The 26,495-nt window shown below is 37.1% G+C and overlaps 1 protein-coding gene across 17 annotated transcripts in view; it reads left to right on the forward strand.

Moving 5' to 3' along the window:
* The window catches only part of LRCH1 (leucine rich repeats and calponin homology domain containing 1), a 133,934-nt gene that overhangs the window by 46,042 nt on the left and 61,397 nt on the right, over window positions 1–26,495 (forward strand). For all 17 annotated transcript variants that reach the window (XR_003926491.2, XR_003926492.2, XR_003926495.2 and 14 more), the window contains 2 exons: window positions 17,347–17,491; window positions 20,655–20,781. Coding sequence is in view for 4 of the 17 variants with exons in the window: in XM_030036261.2 (XP_029892121.1) it covers window positions 17,347–17,491; window positions 20,655–20,781 (272 nt within the window). In the remaining 13 variants the exon portion in view is untranslated. The remainder of the gene's footprint in view (window positions 1–17,346; window positions 17,492–20,654; window positions 20,782–26,495) is intronic.

Consider the following 26,495-nt stretch of genomic DNA (forward strand, 5'->3'; position numbering starts at 1 on the left):
TCATGCAAAAAGGATAATAATTTAGAGCCTGGTCTAAAATCAGGAGTATTTTCCCCCTTGTTCATGAGTTCTTGATTGAACTCTTAATCTGAGTACTGTATGAATTACCTGTCAATCTGTGTGATCCTTTCATGTTCATATTACCCAGATGGTGATTTGGTTAACTTTTTAGTGAACTTTACAGTTCACTGAGCATTACAGTGGAGTTAGGGAACTTCATAGTTCACTAAACTTAGGACACTGAAAACTGATCTTTAAGATTTGTAATCAGTATACAAGTTACTTGAACACCATTTTCACAATTCAGTGCAAGATTAGTCATGTTGCAAAGTCGGTGTTGGAAGCCCATGTGAAAGCAGACAGTATAGTTCCTCGTTCAGCTGGATTTTCTTGGAAGTACTTAAGACTGGAAAGCTTCTAGAAACACCTAAAAAAATTTATATTTAAGTCTGGAAATAAATTTTGAGGGGATCTGACAAACTTTCACCAGCTGCCTTTGTAGTGCAGAGTCTTACGTGTAGAAACTGTAGGCATTGAAGTTTGTGTATGAGTTACATTTGATTATAATGCTTCTGAAAATCAGTATATGACTGACTTAAAATATATTAAGGACTCATAGAAATCTCATTTCTGCTTAATTAAAGTGAACTTAAAGGCTTAAAAGAGACTTTTAGCCTGTCAGAATTGGGCTGTGAAAGCTGCTGAAGAACAGTGAATGAAAGCTACTGAGTTGTTTGCTTTGGCTGTCAAAGAAAGGCTATTTTTCTTATTTGTTATACCTTTTAATGACTGGGAGAGAGGTTTTGCATGTTTCGTTGTGGTTTTGGAAGATACTGTTGCTCAGTGGCCAAGTTTCCATAAGCTGTACTGGAAGTTGTTGTATGTTGGTGCAAAACAGTAAGGACCAAAGAGCAGCTGGAAATGACATGAGTCTACCACATGCAAATAATCTGACAATCTGTATACAGAGAATGCAGAAACAATTTAAAAAATGTAGACTGCTCCAGCTGGCAATAAATTCCGTTGTCTACAACTAGAAGCAGCTTGAGGCAACTCAGTGATATGCTTTTTATGAGTTGCTTTATGTTCAAGTGCCAAAAGAAAAGAAATGAAATAGGTATTAACAGAGACTTCAAGTAATTATTTCTGTGCTTAAGGAGATTTTTTCCATGCGATCTCTTAAATACATGTATTATTACATGTGTATTAATAATACTTAGAATATTGTAGTCTAAAGAGTTAGTATGTTAGTGACACTGGTGCTTTTGAGAAGGTTTTTTACCCATGTTTGTTTATAAGTGTAGCATATGCAAGGATTGAGATTTCCTCTCCCCTGTTTTCTTGTTCTAGTCAGTGAAGAACTGTAACAGTCATGTAATATCTGAACTGAAATTTACTTTCTTTTAAAGAAGACCAAAGCCGTTTGGGTACGTTTAGACTATGGTAATGTCTACTGTACAAAAAGTATAATAATTAAAATCATTTAAAAAAACCACCTTAGACCAACCTTTTCATAGCTATTTAAAATAGTGCAGCCTTATTTGTAGAAGTAGTTTGTTTTTTCTAAAACATATCTGTATGTTGTAATCTTAATTTGTTCAGGTTTCCCCTAAAACAGGCACAGTTTACACTGTGATCCTAGACCACCATATTACTAATCCATTAGAAGTAAATACTACTTTCAATTTTAAGACATTGTCTTCCACCATTCAAAACCTGGAAAATGGATGGTGGTGACTTTGCATTTTTTCCCTCCGCTATCAGTAGCACAAAATAATTTAGGAGAATAAAGTCTTAAAAAACCTACTGAAATGGAAGGAAGCAGTCTGTATGCCTTGTGCATCTGAAGTAGAACTGAATTCAGTGGAGAAAATGCTCCTGCTCTGTTATTGTCTCTGAGGCTTTTTTCTATGTTTTTATGCTTTTAAGTTAAACTATGTTTTTATGTCCTTGCAAAAATAAACACAAGGGAGTTGGTGAGTACTGGCTGCATTGAACATTCTCCTGCTGAAGAAAAAGCAGCAGAACCCCGACTCTGGAACGAGTCCTTCAGCTGCATGATGGAGGGAGTGCTGGTCCAGGTCTGTGTCAACCTCCTTCTGCTCCTACCAGTGTCCTCTTTGATAGCCAGTATGTTCAGTGAATCACTAGCATGCCCACATTGCCTAGTTCCTACGCTGCAGTCTCTAAAGAGGCTACACTCATCATGTCTGAAGAAAAGGCTAAGTTCCCTCCTTCCTCTGTGCATGCTAGTATTTGTTCCCCGCTTCAAAAATATTTGCGTATAAATCCAGTCTATATATATTGTTAATAAATAATCTTGGAACTTGGCTACAATGTCCAGACTTGTAACTTACCTTGCCTCCTTGCAGTGGTTTTTCTTGTTTCTTAGCAAAAAACGAATAGTGGGGTAACAAATGAGTCTTCTCTGATGGAAGTTGTTGAGGTTGGTTGCGTAGATTCTGTTGCATTGGGAAAGATGCAGCACGAAATGGAAATGCTTGTGCATACCTCTGAGTTGCTGACGTTGACTGGGAGTTGTTGGCAAATGACTAATGTCATTTCACATCAGAAGACTGTTCCACAAGTGTAGTGCCCGCATACTTTTAATAAAGTAAGTCTAGTCTGTCTTGGTTCAAGAGTTTTTATGGTGTAAAAGGTTTGTTTAAATAAACCTCTTTTTAGAGGTTTATTAACCTCTAAAATAAACCTTAAAGAAGCCTAAATAACCTGGTTTTTTTAGAGATTTATTTAACCTCTAAAAAGAGCTTTGCTAGTGGAAAATGTAAAGAACTGTTTTCTGTGTTCATGATTAAGATATGGCTGATGTATTAATGGGAAGGAAGGATTCTTTTCCCATGCTTGACAAAAGCAGACCTAGGAAGACTTGGTAACAAATGGCAATAAGCATATGCTTTCAAATAATCAATTGGTAGAGGTGGTCTGGTTATCGGCTTAATTTATTAAAGCATCATAGCTTTTATCTTTGAAATTACAATTGAGCAATGTAATGCCAGATACAGTTAAGCTTGCATAACACTTCACTGTTATGAACCTGTAATAGAAACTGCTGTTGCTTACAGTTTTCTTGTGAGCAAAAACTTAGTTTGTTTTTGAGTTGGGTGGGGTTGTTTGTTTTTTTTTTTTTTTTTTTGTGGGCGTTTCTCTAATTTCTTCTTCAATTTCAACTGAAGTAGTTAACTTATTTCTGAGACAGGAAACTTTGTTATAGAAACAAAGTATTTTCTAGTGCCAATTTTCTTTCACCCAGTGTTGTGTTTCTTAAGCAATCTTATTTTTTTGTGGTGAGAACACAGACTTATAACAACAGTCAGGGTATATTTAGTGTTGGGAACATTCATTGCTTTATGAAGAATGGTCCAGAAGAAAGCCAGCTGAAAATTTAAAGAGTCAGTAAGCGAAGTATCTGCTGTAAGTTGTGAGTTCATCACTTGTAATTAGTAAAGGAAGAAAACCTGGATATGACGCTTGTAAAGATGGTCACAAGCTGCCAGTATGACAAACATCTGATTTTGTCCTGAGGCTGTATCAGAAGATGTATTTCAATAGGGACTAGAAATTTTTAATGATGTTACGCATGGCAATGGTGTAACGTAATCCTCCTACGGGGGGTTATGTCCCGTTTGTGTTCAAGGAAGATGACTTGAGACTGAAACAGGTGCAGAAAAGGTCTACTTGGATGGTCAGGAAAACCGTAACAAGAGGGAACTAGAAGAATCTAACTTGTTTATTAGTCTTGCAGAAGAGTGACTGGGGGAGGATATTGTTCTCACGAATGTATCACAGGAAAAATGATGGGGGGACGAACTATTAAAAGGGCAATCTTCATCCTTAGCCTTACATATTCATGTGGATTTTCATACAGAAAGTGGGCTGCAGAGTAAGAAAAAAGACCTCTTGCATGTAAGGCATTGGAGAGAACTATAGGAGAATTCGTTACCTACAAATGTTTCTGGCAAAAGCCTTCAGAAGATATAGCAGACCTTGACAGAATATATCTTAAGCTTGCTGGCATTCTGGCATTTTAAAATCTTGAGATGCTTGATTTAAAAGCATAAACTAACCTTTTAAGAAAGTTTTGCCAGCCTTTTAACCTTTTCCATTTGTTAGAAGAGCATGGTATATAATAGATATTTCTGTTCTCAGTCAACGGTTAAAATTAGCTTTCTGTGAAATCAAATACTGTTGTATACAGAAAACAGATCAACTGGTAATTTATAGCACAACAGTTGTGTAGGATCTTGCACAGTATATATATATATGCAGGTGTGCTGGCAGAGGGCTCAGCAGGAGGCCTCACATTAGAGGCTTTTTGTGTTAGAGTTGATTTTCTGCTATCTGTGTCAGTCTTGAATAAACAAACTTCAGACATGAGACTTTCATTAAGTAAGCATAGGAAACACATGGGGGTATGTGGTAATGCCGTATCTTCAGAGAACAAATTGCTGGTTGAAATGATTCATAATTTCTGGATAATCAGAGCTTTTTTTTTTCCCCAAAAAAATGTATTTATAATTGTATGTTTGCTAGTGAATCTCTTTAGAATTCTTCCCAAAAGAACGAATTTCCTATCCAAGTTTTTGAAGAGGCAGGGATAGAGAGAGAAGGGACAAGAGCTGAGAAGTATATGCATCAGTCACAAAGAATACCTAGTTTTGGAAGAAGTCCAAATGAAAATTTTAGAGGTTCTTGTGAACTCTTGGGCTTTTTTTTTTTTTTTTTTTTTTTTTTTTTTTGAGTAAAAAGAGGCTGAATTGGGAGTGAGTTAGATAAGAATGCAAGATTGTTGCTTTTTTTATGCAGAAGAGAAAATGTAATCTGAGCAGAATGCCATGCAGTTTTTTGGTTAAAACCACAGTTCTCTTATCAGGTATAGCCTCTTCTTACTGGGCATGACTAAAGTACTTGACACTCAAATACTGAGTCATGAGAGTGCATTTGGTAAGTCAAAGTCCTGACAGGAGTAGTTTTAATATTGTCTGAAAGGTGACAAAACTGGCTAAATCACCAGTGGGTCACTTTAACTACTGTATATTAATGAACTTGTGGAGGGTACACTTGAAAAAAAAAAAAAAAAGTTACTGAGTCAGAACGTTTAGGGGGTACCGTTAAAAGTATCAGTTACTGAATCAGTGAGTTTGGCAGTGCATTAATAACTTCAAAACTGAATTAACTTGTGAACTCCAAGTCAGCAATTTCGATATCGGAGGAGGTTTAGCCACTGAGTAATAGCAGCAGTAGTATAAGGTTAGCAGGTTCAGCATCCTGAACAGCCAGGCTCAGCACCCCCACTAGTGGAAAACTATTGAAAATGAACAATTCATCTCATAGTAAAGATTTTAAAGTGTATATGCTGGATAATCAAAACAAGCCAAGAAGTTAAGTACTTTTAAAAATCTTTTACGCTTTCTACTGCCACAGTTGAAGGTGTACTCCCCAGATCTCTCAAGTTCTAGTCCTGAAGTTTTTAGCTTGATTCCTCTTTTCACAAAACCTGACCTGGATTGCAGCAGTATGTGTATCAAACTGCTTTTTGTCACTGATTTGAGCAGGTTCACAGGTTGTACAGCAGACTTTTTTTCTTCCAACAATGGTAATTTAACCCTAACTGTTTCATTAAAGTATTATTGAATTTTATCAGCTGGAAGAAAGCAGACTGAGTACAATTTTTTTTTTTTTTTTTTTTAAATAATAGTGTGCACTGCAGTTGCTGGACTACTTAAATCTAAGATCTAATAGATCTGGTTTATACTTTCCTTCTGCCCATCAGGCTACAATAACTAAAGGGAAATAATGCTGTCCATCTGCTCTTCACAGGACTCCTTATTATCTACCCGTAGGGGTCTCATTTGGGCCTGAATAAACTAGCCCTTGTAGCCTCTTCAGGATTAGACCTCAGAGTAGGTAGTTCTTTACATTTTGTTTTAATTCCTGATGGGGAGGGCATAGCAAATTAACATTCCTGTCCCTTTCCTGCTTTATATGCAACCTGTTCTGTGTCTGTGCTAACCCATTGCTACCACATTAAGAACACATTAGCCATCAAACAAAGAGGAAGATGCAGGGTAAGATACACAAAAAAGCAGAACAGAATTCCTTCAGAAAGAGAGCTCAGTCCAAAATGATTCTTATGGAAAAATAGCACTGTAATACTTAGCAAGTAAGATGGAAATTAGACCTCCTGAAAGGTAGTTTGAAAAGAAAGTAGAAATGAATTTGCACCAGAAGCAGAAATTGTAGGCCAGGGTCAGGAAGCTTTATAGATGAGCATTAGTAATTTTGTGCATTTCAGAAGATTGTCTGTGAAGTGTCCCCCCCAAAAAAAATAAAACATAATGAAGGAACTTAGACCAGAAGGAAACATTCTTTTGTCCCTTTGAAACGCACATTGCCATGCAGTTGTTACATACCAACAGCGCTGATGTTTACCTGTGGTTGGAGGCTGACCCACAAGTGCCATCAATGCCTGATGGCTTATTCCCACCTGTGTCCCCAGTAAGTGTTAATGGCAAGCGTAAGGTGGTTTCTGCCTGCCCAGTCACAGGCACTGGATTGTTTATAATTTGAGGGTGTGTGTGTGTTTTACTTCCCCTCCACAGTCTTTTTACAGTCTAATGTATCTGTATCTGATGTCTCTCATCTTATAAACACGTTAGATTAAAATCTTGATGTAAACTATGGCTTGTTAAAACAAGTTAAAAAAAAAAAAAAGTTGCATGTGTTACCCATCAAACCCAGCCCCTCCCCTGACTGACAAGCAGCTTATTGGATGAGATACTGTTTTGGTTTTGTTTTCCCCAAAGAAGGCAAGGTTCTTTGATTCTGAAGGAAGGAAAAATGAGAAGGATGAGAAACGTTGTCTTAAACTTAAGAAAGAGCCATGGGAACAGTTACATAAGCTGGAGATCTTGGTACAAAATTTATAGGTCTATAGTTCTAGTGGTTCCAGCTAGGTGGTTTTTAGTTTGTTGGGGTTTTTTAAGTATAGCAACAGTACGTACTGTGCTTATTTTGCTTTCAGTTCAAGGAAGTCTTTCTATTATTTCTTTTTTCTTCCCCCCCCCCCCCCCCCCCCCCCGTATCTAGGAATAGCCATTTGATTTTTGGTTATTTATTACAATTTAATTTGTTTATTCCAGGATTTTCTTTCTTGGTACCTCAGTCTCTGGTAATGTTTTCACAGATTCCTGTTTTGTTTAGAAGTCTGAAGTATTTCTTAGCCATTTCTTTCAAATGTTATACCTCCTGCATAATGGCCATATAATTAGTTCGTTGTTTAAGGATGTACTCAATAGTGTAACTCAGCTTTTATGGTACAAGTCAGATTTGTATTGATAAACTGTTACAATTATGTTGTGCTGACTTCAAGAACCATTGCGGGAGAAGTACATGAATAATGTTGATAAGGTAGATTAATCCTGGCATCTGTGGGAGATAGGCTGACAAAAAGGGAAGTGATTAGGTGAGTAATACTCTGCTTTCCATGTCCCTGTAAATTAACATCAGGTGGCTTTTTCATGTCTTTGCCCACATGCCTTTGATATACCCAAGGGTCAAATAACCTTTGTTCATTCCCTGTTCATAGCAAATTTTCTTACAGAACGTGAGACAGTTCCTGTATAAAAATGAATTAAAAATAAACAACTAGTATTTTAGTCTGTCAGCTGTGAAAATAATCATTTTCAGAGTGCAGGCAAGTGAGCTGCTTCACAGAAACTGGTTTATGTGCTGCTTCTACCAGATGGTAAATGTGAGGTAACTCCTCTTTGAGCAGGTCACCGAGGTGGATAATGCATAGCATAAATAGTGTCCTCTCTTCACAGCCTGAGGGGGAAAAAAAAAAATAATAGCCATTAAAATAGAGAATGAAGTGAAAAACAAACCTTGGCATTGCATTTAGCTTGTTCCTTCTCGTAGTGTCTGTGGGCTGGGAAAGGTTGTAGACTACTAGATTACATCCTGCTGGTTTTGAGTGCATCATGTGGAATTCCCCCATGGAAGTAGAAGGTGTTGGTTTCCAAAATAGACAGCTTTAAGAAAGGAGATCTCTGTGGCTGAAACAAGAGATTCATAATAGAAGACACTAGAGTACGTCCTTGCAGGGATCCAGCACCATCTTTGGGATAGAATGTAATTCACATTTTTGTTTCACATCTTTCCCTGTTCTCCAATAGGTGGAAGTAAGTTGCTTAACTGAAATAAAGTTGTGTGCTTGTGTGTTTATATACACACGTACGCAGTTTACATCTTTTTGAACTTTCGTTTCAAATTTGGTGGAAGCTGTGGTCACTATTCTTCTTTCGGAAAAGAATTTCATAATCCAAGTCTAAGTCCTGTGAGAAGTCTCTAATATACCTGGAAGTCCCCTTACAGTCCACAGTTTATCTTATCTCACAGCATTCCATGCTAATAATGAAACTGTATCTGTGATGGCTGAAGCTAATCTTGAGGACTTTTCAGTATCAAGGTATACTTTTAGTTTTTGTTTCCACAGAGGACCCAGCGAAGGTTCTGCTTTCATATGGTGGGTGGCTGTCCACTATCAAATTTTCTTTCATGTGCCAGTGTGAACAGTTCAGGCAGATGACTGAAATAGAGTTTGATACAGTAAAGATGTTAAGCTGGATAGTGTATGATGTGAATACTTCAGTTTTTATTCCTCCAGTGCTCTCCATAAAAAGGCTGAAAATGGTGAACCGTTCTTATTCAAGTTCTTAGAGTTGGGCGAACATTTCTTCTTACTGCTACTGTGAGAAAACACCTGAAATATTTAAGTCCTGCTGAGGCAAACTAGTACAAAACTGGAATGACACAATCCATTGATCCTTCTTAGGGTTGGTTGTTTATTATGGAGTCAAAATTAATGACTTGTATCCTCCCTCTTGTGCGGAAGGCGTAGGAGAAGGAGGAATGCTTCATGGCCCATGAACTGGGTTCATACCACATGTTATTAAAGGCCATTCTGTTGATGGAAGGTGTTTGCTGTCTGATTCCCCCCCCCCCCCCCATCTCATGATACAAGCGTTTGGGTGCCTATATTGGGTTTATGTGGCAAGATTTTGGTAACGGGGGGCTGCAAGGGTGGCTTCTGTGAGAAGACACCAGAAGCTGCCCCCATGTCAGACAGAGCCAGTTCCAGCTGGCTCCAAGACGGACCCGCTGCTGGCCAAAGCTGAGCCCGTCAGCGATGCTGGTCACGCCTCTGTGATAACACAGTTAAGAAAAGGTAAAAAACGCTTTCTTACAGAGGAGCTGTGGGGGGAAGGAAGGCGGTTTTAGTTTTATTATTATTTCTCACTCTTCTACTCTGTTATTAATTGGCAATACGTTAATTTCCCCAAGTTGAGTCTGTGATGCCTGTGGCGGTAATTGGTGCCTGATCTCTCCCTGTCCTTACCTCGACCCACGAGCTTTTTCACTGTGTTTTCTCCCCCGTGTCCTGCTGAGGAAGGGGAGTGACAGAGCAGCTGGGTGGGCACCTGGTGGCCAGCCAGGATCGACCCACCACAGTCCCAGACCTGTTCATACCTACATGGAGATCTGCGGGAAGAATCCGGTTGTTTTACAGTATGTTTTCTGGGAGCCTCATGCACTTCCACACCAGGCTCATCTACAGTATGTAAACAGAGCCTCCTCCGGAACCACTTTTTCTGTCTATCTTAACCCCAAACTGTTGTTGTCCTAAAGAGGAAGAAATAGAAGATAAAGGAGAAATTTGGATGGTTTATGTTGCCACCTAAAGGCAGGTACAATAACAAGGCAGACTGCTATATTAACCTTCTCTTCTTCAAGGCTCGTGATACTGTTTTGTGCATGTTTCTTCCAGAGAAATTTCCTTTGTCTCCTTGGAATTAGTGTGCCACAGAACTAATCATGAGAATATGCTACCGTTTTGCTCCTTTCTTCCCCCACCCTTATTTCAGGCAGAGGAAGTAAAAGACCCTGAAGTGACGTTTGCTGAAAGTGTTGGTGTCTGGGAGAGCTAGCTTATGCTGTTGGATTGCTTCAGGCTAGTTAGTGTGCTACCGGAGACAAAATGTAGGATGCACATTTCTTACATTTGGCTGTGCTTTATCGGGAGGTTACAGGGCACTGTGGAAAAGTAAGCGATGTATTCCATAACGGAGCGATGGGTGAAATAGAGTAGATGAGGGTTGTTGGAGTGGAATGAGTTTGCGAGCAGGGTCTTTGTATCATCTAACTTTTAATTCCACTTTTGTCTGAAATAGGCCAAATGTTGCTATTACTGTACTACAGAGAGCTCAAGGATACCTCAGATTCTTACATCATCCGAGGGAAGGTTGGGGAAAAATCCTTCAATGTGACTATTTCAGAATAGAGGGGGTTTTTTGGTAAGGGCTTGACCCCGTTAGAAATCAGTGTATATATTTGCTTCCTGCAGGAATGGTTGCAACTGAGTAGCCTCATTTGTCATATTTTGAAAATTGTGGTGGGCAATAGGTTCACAGGAGTGCTGGGGGGTGTGTGTGGGGTGTGTGTGTGTAAAGTGTACCTGCCTATTTCTGTCCTTTCCATACGCTGTGGATGGTCTCCAGAAGAAGACCGCGGTGGCAGGGTGTCGGCCAAGTCAGTGGGATGAGGACCCCCTCTAGTGGTGATGCCTCTGCCAGGCTCTGCGAGATTCCTCTGCTCAGCCAGTGGGTTTCCTTCAGTCCTGGGGGTTTGGGGTTTTTTTTTTCTTTCCTCCCCGTAAACCTCACATTTAGGTCCCCTCTGGTAACCGTGGTGAATATGTATGATCACTATTACAGTTTTTACTATGACAAGTAATAAATTAGGTTCATTCTGACCATCAGTGCCATGAGAAGACGGCATTGTGTTGTGTATCACTAGTGTTAGCTCTTTAACTTGCCCATGTATTATAATGCTATGTCAAGACATGGAATAGGGAAGAATCGGAACTCACGTACACGGTGGAGGAGGAGAAACTTTTAATGTGTTAAATCACAGTAATGATAAGAAAAGTGGATACAAAAGTACATGTATGATCACTTTGAATTTTGCTACACCTGTAGTGCAATCTTAATTTGTCTGTGGCTTTGAGGTGGAGATTTTTAATGTTAATTCTTAAATTAACAAAGGGAGACAGATGGAAAAGGAAAATATGCTGACAGTGCTCCGAAAAGTACTGCTTAGCAAGCGTGTGAAACAGCAGAGTCACTTCATAACCTGTTCAAAATATTTTTCTTGCAACATCTGTACATTTTTATGTCCAGCTGCCTGGGATAGATGCACTTTCTACATGTTTCAAGTCAGCAGTTGTACATGTAGACTCCGTAGTGTTGATCAGTGTCTAAATGTTATTGTTATATGTTATTGCATCAGTAATGATGACTTTCTTGGGAATCAGCATTGGAGCTACTTTTTTCTCAATCTGGTACAAGCTGTAGTTTCAGAATGAAAAACCTTGAGTCCATGCACTATTACGTTACTTTTTTTTTTCTTGTACAGAAGCAGAATTGTTTTTACTTTATTGGGCATTCTTTGTCTTCTGTTACTTGTCCTTCTGTCTGCTAAATAAATAGAAATGTCTCTTAGTGAAGAAATGCCATGCATTCTTTGTGGCATAATTGTCATGTACAAACCAGAATGCATTTGATGCCAGAGTCAGTGGAGGTCCTTGCTGCCTTTTTTGTTCATGTAGCATCACTGTTGGTAGAAGTTGCTGACTGCAGTAAAAGCTTGCTGTACATCCAGGACATTATTCGCTGATACTGGCAGATAGAGAGGGCAAGTAGTCGAGACAAGGTATGCTGTTATGCGAGATAATGACACGTTGTAGGGCATATCGTAAAAGTATATAGCACTTTATAGTTGCATGACTATATGACTGTTTTCATGACTAATATGTAGCATTTGTCTATAGAATGATGTATTTTCCTACCATTTAGGGGGAAAAAATTGGGTAAAGGCTAGAATGAAGTAATTGCTTTATCAGAGAGCATTGACTATTTGATTCTGATAGGCACAATTACATTGATAATACATCACTTGCCTTCTTTGCCAAGGCAAGTATGGGTGGGATACAGTGTTGGCAAAGGTCTGAAGTGCACTTAAATAGATATTTCAAAAGTTGTCCAAGATACAGTGCCATCAGTTTGTGGCTTCAATTATCAGTGAAGATATACCTAGCTAATATGGAAATACAGGCTTCCTAAAAGCCTAACAAAAATATGGGTAACTTACAATATAAAAGGTAAAGCTCCATACAGTTGTGTCGTGTCATATATAGACTTCTTTATGTATTTCCTAGCATTTTTATTTGCATAATTTTCCTGTGAAATTAGGGTTGAACTTACTATTTTTTTAGGCTCCTACAGTGAATTGCTTGAATTCTTTGTCAAATCCAATTCAGACATCTCATTTGAATACCTTGAATGGTTTCTTAGTACAAATGCAAATAGCTTATTCAAAATAATTCCTGTCTTTTATTCAGTATGTGCTGAAGAGTACAAAAATAGGAACTTGGTGGCTGGAGTTAAGGTCGTTTGGGTGGCTTTTTTACCTTGTAATTTCTTGATTTCAGAACTCCATATCAAATATAGATATTCATTTTTATATATATAGATATATATATAGATATATATATACACACATAAAATTTCCTTCTCAACAGTGGATAGATGCTTAGTTGCATAATTCCAACTTTCGTCTGTTGTAGGTTTGTATGTTAGAAATATCAATTTATAGTGAATTTTTCTATAATCTGAAAATTGTAAATCACTGCTTTTTAATAAACTGCTTTCATTAAAATTCTTGGGTAAGATTTGTGATGTAGTAGTGCATATGCATATTTAATGAACTACTGTTCTGACTTAAAGGCTTAAATTGTTTAGCTCTCCTGTGAATAGTCTGTGATTTTTATTTAATAATGTATTAATAACCACTATTTAATAATGTATTAATAACTGGAAGGTAGGAATAGTGGAGCACCTTGGTAACTTTACTGAAACAAATGTAACTATATGACTTCTAGTATTATTCTGGTTATTTTGACAATGCCATTTTGGTTTCTGCAGTGGCAGTGTTTTACCCTATGTATATATGTATAGTGGCAGTGGATGGGGTCAGTTATCACTGGCGTGATGGCAATGTGGACCCTGACCGTGCAGTGTGCCAGTCACCAAACAAGGCTTGGAGTCTTCCGTTAAATGCTTATTTACTAGTCTGAACTTTTTGCTTCTTATTGTTCGCTCCCAGCTAAGGAAGTGCTTATTTTGTGTAGTTCCTGCCTAGCTTCCAGCATAGTAACATTTCTCGTACAAAAGCCATGTCATTGGGCCAGAATTGTGCTGACTCTGTTAAAGATCAAGATTCCATCTAATATTTTTCTAAACTGGCTTGCTTATTTTTTTGTGTTCGGTTACTTTATTTTGGAGTTTTAACAAACTTGTTCTTGGCAGGAAAAGGTGAAGTGAAGCCAGATGTAGTTTGAAAATGTCTTGGATGTCACAAATAATGAATGAATAGTGTATTGCATTTAAAACAAAAAGCTCGCTCCAGCACATGGCCTCCCCCCATATTTGTTGATATTTGTGTCACCTATTTCATACTGGAAGTTACGAGAAATAGTCACCTCAGGTGAAACCTACCTGTACCATCCTGGCAATGGTCCATGAAGTGGACTTCTGCCATCACAGATTCATTAATTTGTTACATCTCCTTTGTGTTAGATAGTATAAGCAAATTAATCAAAATTCCTTTAAGCACCAGCAAATTCCATCCCTCTGTTCATTTCCATTTCTGTAGCAAAAGCTAGTCTGTACAGTAACTTCATTATTATTAATTAACCTGAAGCATTAGTCTTCAAATTACTGAAGCAAGGGGGATGTGTAGCTTAGTGATTTGGGAAGCGTAGAGTTAAAAAATCACAATAAGAAAGTTAAGGTCTGCCAACTAATGATTTCCATATTTTAAAAATATTTTCAGAAGTTGTGTAAAATTTTAGTTTCTTCATTATTCTTTTTCCCCAAATAATGAACCCAAGAAAGCCTTTGCAAAATATTTTTCAGGAAGTTTGAATTTTGACAGAAACAAGATACATGTGTACTGTTTTTCTCAGTAGGTTCAAAAGGTTCTGCAGTTTTGTTAAGGCTTAACCCTTGTATTTTATTCTAGAACTTAAATATCAGAGTAAACCTGAAGTATATACAGACTCATTGTAAGATGCAGTAACTTGAGGCAAAAGTACCTTCATATAAAGTAATATCAAAATAATTATGTAAACTTCAGAGGTTTCTGTACATGTTTATATATGCTTTTAAGATACAGTATAAAATTGTTATGCAGGCTGTTTTCATTTCTGAAGGCGTGCTTTTCTGTATGGAATTTTCAGAGACAGCTGAAAGCTGCTAGGCTTTCTTCACAGCTGCATCGTGTTCAGAGGCTCACATTCATTCTAGGATTAAATAAAAACAATCTCTTTTCTTCTTTTGCTTCCATTTGATCAGGGAAGTCTGGTTTTTGGCAAAAATTATTGCCACTGCTTAAAAAATATGAGCATTCTGTATGTCAGATTCCATTCTAGTACTCTGTTTCTCAAAGACATTCAGATTTGGTATTAATGATACCTCTTATCAGTGAATTATAGTAGCAAAACTCTGCTTTTTCTATTAAGTTATGTTACAGTGGTATTAAATGTATAGTTTTTATTCCTTTGCCTTATGCTGTGAATAGAATTATTTTTTATTATTATTTAGGAAGCAACAATAGATACAAGTGTTGAAATGATCTCAAACTGTGATAACTAGACAATAACAAATAATTGGCTTCCTTTGCTGTAAGTTAATTCTTGAATTCCTTTGTTGTGTACGTAGCGTGTCCTATAACCCATGGTCCTGAGGATGACAGGAAGGAATTTATCTGTTATCATCTGCGGGTTTTTTGTTTTGTCCTTCTTCAGATTAACAGAGTTAAAGTCCTTGAGAGCAAAGGATAGTAACAAAATAAAAACAAAAACGAAAAAGCATTTTACCGTCATAGTAATGTCTGTTATAGGAGCAGGGTCAGTCTAGTTGCTGTTCCTCTTTTTTTGAGGTACTAGAATTTTTCAAGGGTAAGTCAAATGTTGTGGCAACAGTCCGATTTATTCGATATGAAGGTAAATGAGAACAGGCATGAAGATGGAGTTAAGGTGGCAGGCTGCAGTTTTAGTAGCTTGAGAAGAAGTAACGTTTTTGTGTTCCCAGTTTTTGATCTGTGTATCAGTTGAGAAGGATCAGATGAAGGACGAGGTGTCACTCTCCGTGTACCACCCAGTGCCATGCAGCCTAGCTCTAAAGTTCAGCTCGCTCTTCGGGATCTTGCTGCTCCTTCCCCTTTAAAGGAGGAAACGAGCAGTGTGTAGGTGGCAATGTCACTGCAGAAAAACGTGGTTTAAAAAAAGGGAAGGTTTTCTTTGCAATCGAATTGTAAAGTATGAAGATCCCCTGCACGATTCAAAAAGTTACAGCGTAGCAGTCCTCTGTTAATATTTGATAATAAACATAGCTAGGAAGGCAGCAGGAGAGGGAACCAGTGGTAATTTTTTTGGAATGCCATGTTAGTAAACAAGTGTTCTCATGATAAATAGAAAACAGTAGAGGATTAAAGCACTAAAACAGAGGAACATTGAAGAGCTTTCTCCCCCTTTGAAACAGTAATAACATTCATTCAAATAGGGAATGCTTTAGTTTGATGGCAGAAGGGAAGGGAAGGAGAGGCTGAGATAATGCAGCATCTAACTGCCGTCAAAGCCGGGTAAGAGAAAGCAGAGCAGTTCAAGCATTGCTGTTGTATGGTAACTTAGAAGTGAATAATTTTGGTTGAGGTGCTCAATTCAACCGTGCTGCCGTTTGGGTCAGCAGGACTGCATCCGTAGGCCATTGCTGTTGTCTTGGTAGAGGATGGAATAATGAAACCAACTTCTTGGAAGCAATGAGGTGAAGCAAAGTGGAAGCTGATAAGGGGAATAGAGCGCGCTGAATTTCAGCTCACATTGCAGGAGGCAGGAACAAAAATAAAAATGATAAAACCTTCCTACTGACAATAGTTTTGAACTCAAGCTGTGCCTCTGCACGGCAAACTGATGAGTCTGGAACTGCCAAGGAAGTTAAAAAGATCTTTGGGCTTCTGCCTGTTTGTTCACAAAAGCAAAAATATTGCTTTATGGCCCGAAAGAGGAGTCGGATCATCAGTGCTCTGGAAATGTATCTGCTATACTTCGGCTGTTTTTCCCTTTATGCAGTTTAAGAAAGTAAGCTTCAAAATAAGCTTTGAAGGATCAGGGAGGAGCCTTAAAATAGCAGCAGTGAAGAAGTGAGGAGATCATTAAGTTCTGTTTTTTCCTTGTATCCTTCCCATCAGATATATCACTTTTTGCCTAGGTACACTCCTGTTCCTTCAACTTAAAACGGGTCACCATTCTTCAAGTCAGGTTATCCATCTGATGGTATGGGTAGGTGGCGTTTGTGCGGTTTCTGATGATAAGAGATGTTTGTTCTGCAACACCATTTAAACATTTCTTTAAACCCAATTAATTCAGTTGAACGCTGGCATGCATTATTATTTTATGACTCGAGCTCACATCGGTATTATGATACCTCATTTTTCATACTCTGGTAGTTAAGAAACAAAGCTCAGTAACATTTTTTCCTACTGATTTTCCTTTGTGTCTGTGTGCTTAAAATTAGAAATAAAGAATGAATAACTGGTCAAAAATCAAAAGCTTTTGTTCTGTGGTTACAAGCACTCGCTTGGGGGATTGGAATCCATCATTGTTTTCTTGTATGTACTTATATCAAATCCATTCCTGAAGGTCTTCACCATTGTTATAGGTAACATTCTTTCATAATTGATTGAGATCTAGGAAATACAGGTCAGTCTGAAGAGTTACCCAAAGAACTTTTTTTTATACTTGAAGAAATTAAAGATATAATCCTTGTTTGTTTTCTCTAAACACTATCATTATTTGCAGATGTCTAGCTGTGTATCGGCTAGATCTTTGGGTATATTATATGAAATTTGGAATCTGTACTTGGTTCTGTTTGCAAGTATTTCCTCAGCATATTGAGTCCTGCAAATAATTACTTTTTATTAGACCAAATAAATTTTAATTGAATGTTTGCTCTCTTATACGCAGTCTGTTCCATTTCAAGATTGTAAAGGTTAGCACTAGTTTTATTTTGCATAATAAAAACATTGGCTTAATTTGCTGTCTCACTGTAGGATTACATTTATTCATTCATTTTAATAAAGAAGCGTAGCTTTTCAAAGTATATCTTTCTGATGGTTCAAAGAATGTACTTTCTTTTTTTCTCTTCTCAGATTTATCCAAGAATAGATTAACTGAGGTTCCTACGGAGTTGTGCCATTTTGTGTCACTGGAAACACTAAATCTATACCACAATTGTATTAAAATTATACCAGATGCCATAGTAAACTTGCAAATGCTAACTTACTTAAATTTGAGGTAAGTTTAACTTTGCCACATTTTTTGTTTATTTGCAAATGTGTAAAGCTTTTTTTGTCTGTACTTTATGTGTTTCTGGAACAACTGACTACATTTTTCATTTTATTGGAAGCGGTAATGCAAAAACGTATTGGCTATAGATACAGCTCTGTATGAAGGCATTGTAAAGGCCAAAATATAAAACTAATTATTTAAAGAAAGACCAAGTAATATTAATCCCTTTCTTTCCCTTATTCTTCTAGCAAGTTCAGTATGCTAATCATATCAGCACAGTTGGATTCTTGTAATTCCCTTCTGATGATAGATTTTGTGAAACTTGACATACTTTTTGTAGTTAAAAAGACGGAGGGACAGAGACAGAGGATTAATGTTGGTTTTTTGTGGGGAATGGAGAGGAAAAGTGTGATACTTTATCACTAGTATCCTCTGGTTATGCAAGAAGTATAGTTACTGCCTTTTTTTAGGAGGAAAGGGCAAAGAATTAGGCACCTTTGTCTCTTTTCGATGAAAAGTCTGTGTGAATACTAATCAGGATAGGGAATTGCTACTGGTTAAAGTGCAGGTGAATGCATATTTGCTTTTGAGAGAGGGCATGTCAGCACTTTCTCAGTTGGGACAAGGTGTGGAGGTTTCTTTGCAGTTAGGTATGTAAAAACTGTAACAGTGAAGATATAATAATCTGGTCTTTGCGAGAATGAGGTTTCAGCAGGGGGCAAAGTGGCTCTTGGGCTTTTAAATTCAAGATATGAAGGCTTGTCATCAGTTTTGTAAACACTGAGAATGTTTGTCAAGCCTGCCTGTATTGTTATTGTACTGCAGTTTTGGCCACTGTGGAACACTAATTTTGGCTCTAAAAATCGAAACAGAATAGTGTGTCCTGAGTATCTGCACACATGTAAGGAATAGGACCTGAAATTTTGAAATAGTGTTTGTTAGATATACATAAAGAAATTAAGACTGGATTAAGTTATTAAGTTTACATAAAACATCTTAGTAAATTTAGGAATTAGAATGAACTCAATTAGAACTTAATGTAGTGATGGAATTTGTGTGAATCACCACAAAACCAGAATAGTTACAGAGTTAATATCACGTATCACAGTAAATTAGACAAAATGAAAGGAAATTTTTCAGTTTTTGCGAAGTAGGGTCATTTCCCTCAGTTTAAAATCTCCACTTAGGTGTGCCCTTCCCCCTTGTTAGTTGAACAGAGTAAGCAGTCTGTAGACAGAGGAAATACATCCTTGACTTTCTAACCATGTTGCTTTTTGGCAAGAAAAATATAGATTTAAAATTCATATTTTTCTGCCTGTTACCAGCAAAGCCCATATGTTAAATAGAATTAAAAAGTCCTGCCAAGAGATATACATAGTCTTTGGGCCTTGGTAGATACTGTTCATGTTTCATTTAAAGAAATTACTTTTAAACTAATGATGATTTATTACTTACTTGCCTTGGTTATGTGTTGTTCCTTATCTCTTAGTGGGTTGCTTCTGAGTTCTGTAGAAGTTAAAAATTATTTTTATTTTATTTTTTTTGTGTGTGTGTCTGATCTGCTGCATAGTGTAACTTTTTTAGATTCCAGGCTTCCTCAATTTGAGTTCTTTAGAACTTAAAAAATTATTTCGACTTATTTTTTAGAATAAGTTGTGTCTTGGTCTTCTGTAAAGACACTAGAATTGAGAATCCTGACTCCATAATAAGCATTGATTCTTTTTTTTCAACTACTGCTCGTTAGCAGTTGGATTTCTCATTTTTAATATCCTTGGGTTTGTTATTTAATACCTGTCTGTCTCCTGGCCTGCTTAATGGAGATATGATGATGGTTTGCTTTGTAAAACATTTTGAGACTGTTGTGTTGAGCACGAATATACGTCTTTATATGCAGCTTTGTAGCAGACCATGGGATTGGCAGTTGAAGAAGAAATATTTTGAGACTTGTGGAATTTTGATTTTTTTCGTTTCCTTTTGTTTCAGTTCAGTGTTGCAACTCGTACTGAAATCACACAGGACAATTTTTGCCATCTGTTTTCAGAGTTCAGTCATGCATGTTTGTTCTCTGGAGCCTTAACAGTCATGCAGAAGCTAACTAAAATGGTTCTTACTGGGGTGCCACTTTAAGTTACTGTTCATTGTTTTCCTACAGGTTAATACCCATAAAAAAGAAAAAGTTATATTTTAAGAAAACCTTCAAGTATTCTAGGAAAGACAGTAGTTAACATGTTATTCTGTTGATCTTAAAGTTTCTTCTGGGAATTGATCCACAAATCACAAGAAATTAATGTTTTTAATCATCTGGAGATCACAAAGGGTCATGGCATTTGTCATCTTTAAGTTCTAGCTTCTTGAGTAATTGTTACTAGAATGAGAACCTAAATATCTTGAAAGTTCTCTACCAAATTTTGCCTTTCCTTGCAACTCCTGTAAATGAAAATATCTCTCTCTTCCCTGCTGCTCCCACCCCCCCCCCCCCCCCCCCCCCCGCTCCAAAATGTGGTATGAAGAATAAAATGGCACATGTCAATCACTTAAAGTTGTTTTACCAATTTTGGGAAAAAGTGAGAGAGATAAAATGGCTTAATATGAGTCTTGGAAAGAAACAAACCATTGAAGGTCCAAGAATCCTTCGCTGTATTTACCTGGGTTAATATCATAGAATCATAGAACAACAAGTATCAAGTAATCTTCAACTATAAGTGTGCTTTAAAGGAATTGAAAAAATAACCATTTTATCTGTAATTTACTTATTTGTCTTTCAGTTGGAAAAAAAGACATCCACTATACTGCCACATGAAACCACAGGAATGATTAAATAATTGCGAAATACTGTCTTGGTTGACTTTCCTATATTCATTAGAAAGGGAAACAGCTGTTCTAGGTGACAACTAGTCTTGTTACAATATTATTAAACTGATATAATGCATTTTTTTCCGGAGTGGTAAATTCCACAGTACTAAACATTCCACAGTATTTAGTCAGTAATGGAGATATTTTTGATGTGCAAATGTTTTCTTAATGATTGCCATTCAAAAATTTAGATTTTTATCTGCATAAAATCTGACCCATGAAAATGAAGGAATTTTACAACACTCAGACTTTATGTGAGTATACAGTAGAACATCACTGGTGGTTTTAATGGTTGTTGTTTTTTGTTTTGTTGCAGTCGAAATCAGCTTTCTTCTTTGCCAGCTTGCCTGTGTGGTCTTCCTCTAAAAGTCTTAATTGCAAGTAACAATAAGCTAGGTTCCCTTCCAGAAGAGATAGGTCAACTAAAACAGTTAATGGAACTGGTATGTTAATGAACTTTTTTTTATTTTTTATTTTGACTTCATTTGTATTTAACTGGAAACAGTAAAATTCACTTTGCAAATATATTTGAACAAATGCATAATACTATAATACAGGTTAAAAAATTAACTTTTGAACTTCTCAAGTGTGTTGAGTAGTAACACAATAATAGTTTCTTTTATGTTCTTCAGGACCCTTCTAAACAACATCACTGCCCTTGGTTCGTTCAAAACTCAGCTTCTAAGTTCATCATCTTTACCAGTTTTAGTCACCGCCTGCACTGGCTCCCTGTTTTGCTGTACCAAGTTCATAGTTCTGGCATCAGGCTCTGCAAGCTGTATCCCCTCTGTAGCATCCTCCCCTTCTGCTTCCTTTCTCTCTGTTGTTACTATCTGCTTGCCACACTGCATTCCACTAGGGAGACTTATCAGTCTATTTTCCTTTTATTTCAATATTTTTGTCATAAGACCTTCCGTTCTTGGAACACCCGTCTAAACAGATTTACAAAATGATTATATTCCTTTTGTTTTCAAAGCTGTCCACACAACTACTGTTTCTGCAAGCAGTAGATCATCAATAACGTGTTGTCTAGTAAATGAGAATCTGAAAAGGCAAAAATTATTTAGTACCTTAACTTAAAATTAATTTAATTGGACATGTTTTATTTAAATTTTGTGTGTGGAAAATGTATATAAGAGAATGCTTCCCTTCCTCTCCCTTTCTCTTCCTCTTTTGTATATTGTAGGCTGAGGCTCTGAATTCTCTATGGCATATGCGTTATGTCTTCTGGTTATTTCTGTTCACCTTGACCTTTTAAGATACAAATTGACAAATAAACTACATTTTGACGCTGCTAATTTATGCATTGTAAAACAATGATATTTGAACTTTCTTCCAGCTGCTGATATCTCTATTGACAGCATTTATCTTGCACATCTTTTCGGTATCTGAAAGTGCCTGCTTATCATTGTACTATTTTTATAACCATAGTTTCTCTACTAAATTATGTTACAGAAATTGAGCTGACCTTGCTTTAGGCCCCAGTCCTGCTACTGGTTCTTCATATGTGGAGTGAAGTGGCAACTTTGGGGCTTTTTTCCTTCTAGTATTCTTTTTGTACAGCATCCTGTGGTATCAGGCCTCTATTATTTATTACAACTGATGTGGCTGTTGGGGGGGGGGGGGGGCAGTTACCTTTTCCTTTCTGGGTTATACCTGAGCTAAAGACTACCAAGTTTGTTTTGTTTGGTGAGCATTATTAATTTATCTTATTAAATGTTATAATTTTTGTGTGTGTGATGGGTTTAATTAGATTACTGAAATTGTTTTGATTTAATTAACCTTCAAAAAAGATGTTAGCCTATAGCATTTTTTCTTTTGTGCTGAAAATAGATTCAATAAAAGGTTATGGTTCCAGTTTTATATATAATTAAAGTTGAACTGTATTAAACACATCCTAATTTAGGGGATAGGATGACTGAAGAGATAATAAAAAATGATTGGAACCTGTTAGCTCTTGATTGCTTCTAGGTTAAATGTCGCCCAGCTTAGTGGTGGGGTGCTCGTGAAATAATTGAAAGACTTGGCCTTATTCTGTCTGGTCAAAATCACCTGTTTTCTTTGTATTAACTGCGGTCTGTGATAATATTTTCAGTAAAGAGCTGCTGAAGTGCTTTCGTATCTAATCTCCTCTCCAATTTCAAGTTTGAACCCTCCCAGTAAGGTGGACTAGCATTGCTGATGCTGGAAGTGTTTCATTTATTAGTAAGAGATTGTACACAGCTTAATAGTAGCCCTTATCCTTATCTTAGAATTTTGAAAAGTAAAAAACTAAAAGCTTGAAAATCAATGTAGATTATACTTAAAGGAGATAGGGTTGGTTTGGGTTTTTTAAACCAATCATATGTTTAAATTAACACCTGGAATACTGGATTTTCATATTGCTTTCCAGTTACAGTATAATTTCGGTGTTACTCTTTGTCATGAAGAACACAACAATTCCTGCTCTAAAAATATTTCATGGGAGGCTATAGCAACAGATCGCTTTGGTAGGTTAGAAGAATTAAGAAAGCTGAAGAAGGTCTGATGCTAGTTCTTTGTGATTAGAAGGGGGTGGGGGTTAGTGAATAACAAGTTTTTGTTAAATGGGGCATGGTGCTATTCAGATGACCTGATTACTTTTTTCGATGCCACCTTGAGTGTTTGGTACACTTGCAGTGAAAAGAGTTGCATTATTTAGCTGGAAATGACTAAACTGTGTGTGTATTGGGAGAAGCAAATAGTGGTAGGATTGAGAGCCAGGATCTGTATTGGCATATATAAGACAATGCAGTTTAGATAATAAGGTGATCATTGTTCTAAAATGAGTAAAAAGAAAAAAAAATAATTAAAGATTAAGTCATACTGCAGTTGTTGCACAAAACATTCAGCTGTGTGAGAGCAGTGCCAGCCTAAATAGCGTGGGGCTTCCAAGCACCACCACTCCCCAGCGCCGGGGCAAGGCTTGCTGTTGGTTTGGTACGTACCCAGTGCTGGGGCTGAGCTGGCCCAGGGGATCCATCCTGCGAGGTGACGGATGCCACCTGGCTGCGTGCAGGTCTTGTATTACTAGGACTTTGCCAAGCACCCTCAGGTTCCCAAAGTGTTTCACAAGCTGCGTGCAGCAAAATCTGTGTATACATAGCAAATGGATTTTTTTTTTTTTTTTTTTTTTTTTGTTATCTAACTTGTTGAAACAGATTTTACCTCTATAGTCACTCTAGAATGATGTAAGCATGGTTTGCTGCAAATTAGGTCAGATCTTTCCAACTAACTCTGCTTTCCCCCCCGCCCCCTCTCCTCCAAAATGGGGTAGGCAGTTCTTTTTCTATTACGTGTATATATTTATTTAAATTTCATACTTGTAGCATAGAATGACTTAGATATTACATGCAGTAAATTTTCAGGTATTCTTTTAAATTTTAGGGTTCTGGGTTATATAGATCTGACAGCTATCTTACAGGCATCAACATAAAATTTATTCTCCCTGCAGGATATCTTAGAATTATTTGCAAAAGTTGGTTGGGAAAGCTACTTTTATTTGCAGCTGTGTAACTCAATCATACCTCTACTGTCAGCCAGGAGGATGAGTGCAAAACTGGTGTGAAGATATTCTGGAACGTATTTTCCATCAAATAAAATTGGGCAGAGGTGTCTCGGTAGCTATACCCGAAACTATCAGATGTACGGTCATATTCTGTTCTCCATCCTATCAGGCAGTATTGCACTTCTGCCTTCTTCAGGTAACAGCCCTTTCCATCTCTGGGACACTCCTGTCTCAGGTTGGAAGCCTTTAAATCTCTCAACTGAGATTTAGGTCTTTCAGTGGGACCTGCTGCCTTCTGTTGCCTAAAAGGATCGATGTGCTTATGCACCGTGTAACTTCTTTTTACCATTCTGTATGGCTTGTATGTCACCAGCCCTGACAGAATCCACATGCTTTTTAGGAATAACAGCTCAGTCAGGAGTCCCAAGTTTTAAAATGGATGTAAGGAGGAAGTTTACCTCAATTTGGGTGGTTTAGATAAACTCCTGTGTGTGTGTAAATAAATATGTTAATATGGAGCCAGAGTACCATATTTATTTTTCTGTTTATATTATGCTGAATTTTATTGGTTTAAGACCATTTAAACTTTACTATAAAAAAAATGGTGATGATTTTAATTTGTTTTCACGCCATTGAGCTTCATGCCACAGGAATTAATGTTAACTTCAAATACATTTCTCTAATCTTGAGAAATTGTGTTGTCATGGTAGGACATGGCATAACTGATGAGAACAAAATAAAACTAATGCAATCCTGAACTTCAGCAAACGCTAGCCCCTTGGAACTTGAGTAGGTGTTTGCGCTTCAGTTGGCTGCAGACGTCCATGAAGTGAAGTTCCAAACTGCTGGTTGCGTAGTTCCTTTAAAAAATATTAGCTTGGAAACCATAGGCATTTGACTTTGATAGTATTGCTTCCATTACTGCCAGACTAATGGGAAAGGTAAACACTGTCTCTGTCACATACACACTCGTGAAGTCTAATAATAGTCAAGAGCATAAGTATAACTAGAAATAATGTTATAGGTCTTTGTTTTCCACGGCTATTCAAGCAAAGTAATAAAAAAAAAGTTGAACTGCAGTGTTTAGTAGGATAAAGGATTCTACTGTCTCTAGAGATCTTGTGAATGCTGACATGGTGTCATAACAGATCAGTCTTAATAAGGATGTTTTGAAAGGTTGTAAGTGGACTTGTTTTTGAGGCTGCACGTTGCCAGGCTTTCTCCCCGCCCCCCCCCCCTTCCTTCCTTCTCTGTCTCTTTCCCTGACTTGTTCTGATGTGTGTGCGTTAAGTGTACTTGGTCTAGAGTTTCTCTGCCACAAGGTGACTTAAATTTAAGTTCTGTGCTCTAAAAATTGAGTAGCTAATTATGAAGTTGTTTAAAGTCTGTAAATTAAAAATAGGACAGTAAAGCTTTAAAAATAAATTATCTGGGAACAGTGCAATTAACCATACTTTGTGGCAACTTGGGCAAAAGATGCACTCATTAACTGGGATTTTTAATTTCCATGTCTAAAAGCTAAAATAATTTCCTGACTGTGTTTTGACAAGGGAAGGAAGCTTTGGCAGCAGTGAGATTCTGTTACAAGGAGAAACTTGTCTGATACAGTGACCAGCATTGCCAGATCACATTTTGCTTTTACTGTCATCTTTTGTTAACTAGTTTTTAGGCTTGAAAATAGGGAGTTAATGCTTTTGACTAGTATTAAAGCAACTATCTTCAAAGAGATGACTTGGAAACCTGACTGAGTTCTAGAAATTTTGTAGTGTAAGACCTCCCAGATACTGTATAAATCCATTTGAAACAATCAAGAGAATAGGAGTGAACATCCTAAAAGTATTCCATTGGCTGTTCAGGAAAATCTGGCATTACCACATGTAGCTCTCATACTATGAAATACTGTTTCCATTTTTTTTAATGCAGAAATGGAAGCATAATCGGGATATTACTCAAATTTACAGGCTACCTGGGATGTAAGCAGAGGTTTCAATGTCCTTTTAATTTCACATTGAGTGTAGACTGTTTAGCAGCAAAAATGATAGCTAGTATCTTAAAAACTGTCACGTTTTAGACTGACTTAATCTAAGTAGTTGATCTTTAGTACACATTCATAGCAGTTTCTTATTAGCAATAGTGTTAAAGTATACTGTTTATCACAGTAACACTACTGTATATAAACATGTTGCTTGAAATTATGCTCAGTATAGCCAGACTCTATACTTTCAACTCAACTTTACAGCAGTTAGTCCTTTAGGAATGCTGAAATGAAGATGGGTTCCAGTTTCATCCAGATTATTAAACCAGTTGTATTTAGTCATCAAAATCAGACCTACTTAGAACCTGTCTAGGCACTTAAAAAGTACCTTTTACAATATTATATTGAATATCTGTGTAATAGTAAACAAGTCCTGTCCTATTTTATTATGGCCTACTATGTGATGTGATAAGCAAATATGTGCCTTTCCTGAGCATCATTACAGAATGCTATTGGCATTTCCTCTTTTTTTTTTTTTTTTTTTTTTTTTTTTTTTTTTTTTTTTTTTTTTTAGATTTTGTTTAAATGGTCCCTCCAGAAGAACAAGAACCTTTTTAAAAAGTCAGAGCCACACACTAGCAGTTTTACATTTTATC

The sequence above is a fragment of the Aquila chrysaetos genome, chromosome 14, assembly GCF_900496995.4.
Source record: "Aquila chrysaetos chrysaetos chromosome 14, bAquChr1.4, whole genome shotgun sequence".
Taxonomy (NCBI): Eukaryota; Metazoa; Chordata; class Aves; order Accipitriformes; family Accipitridae; genus Aquila; species Aquila chrysaetos.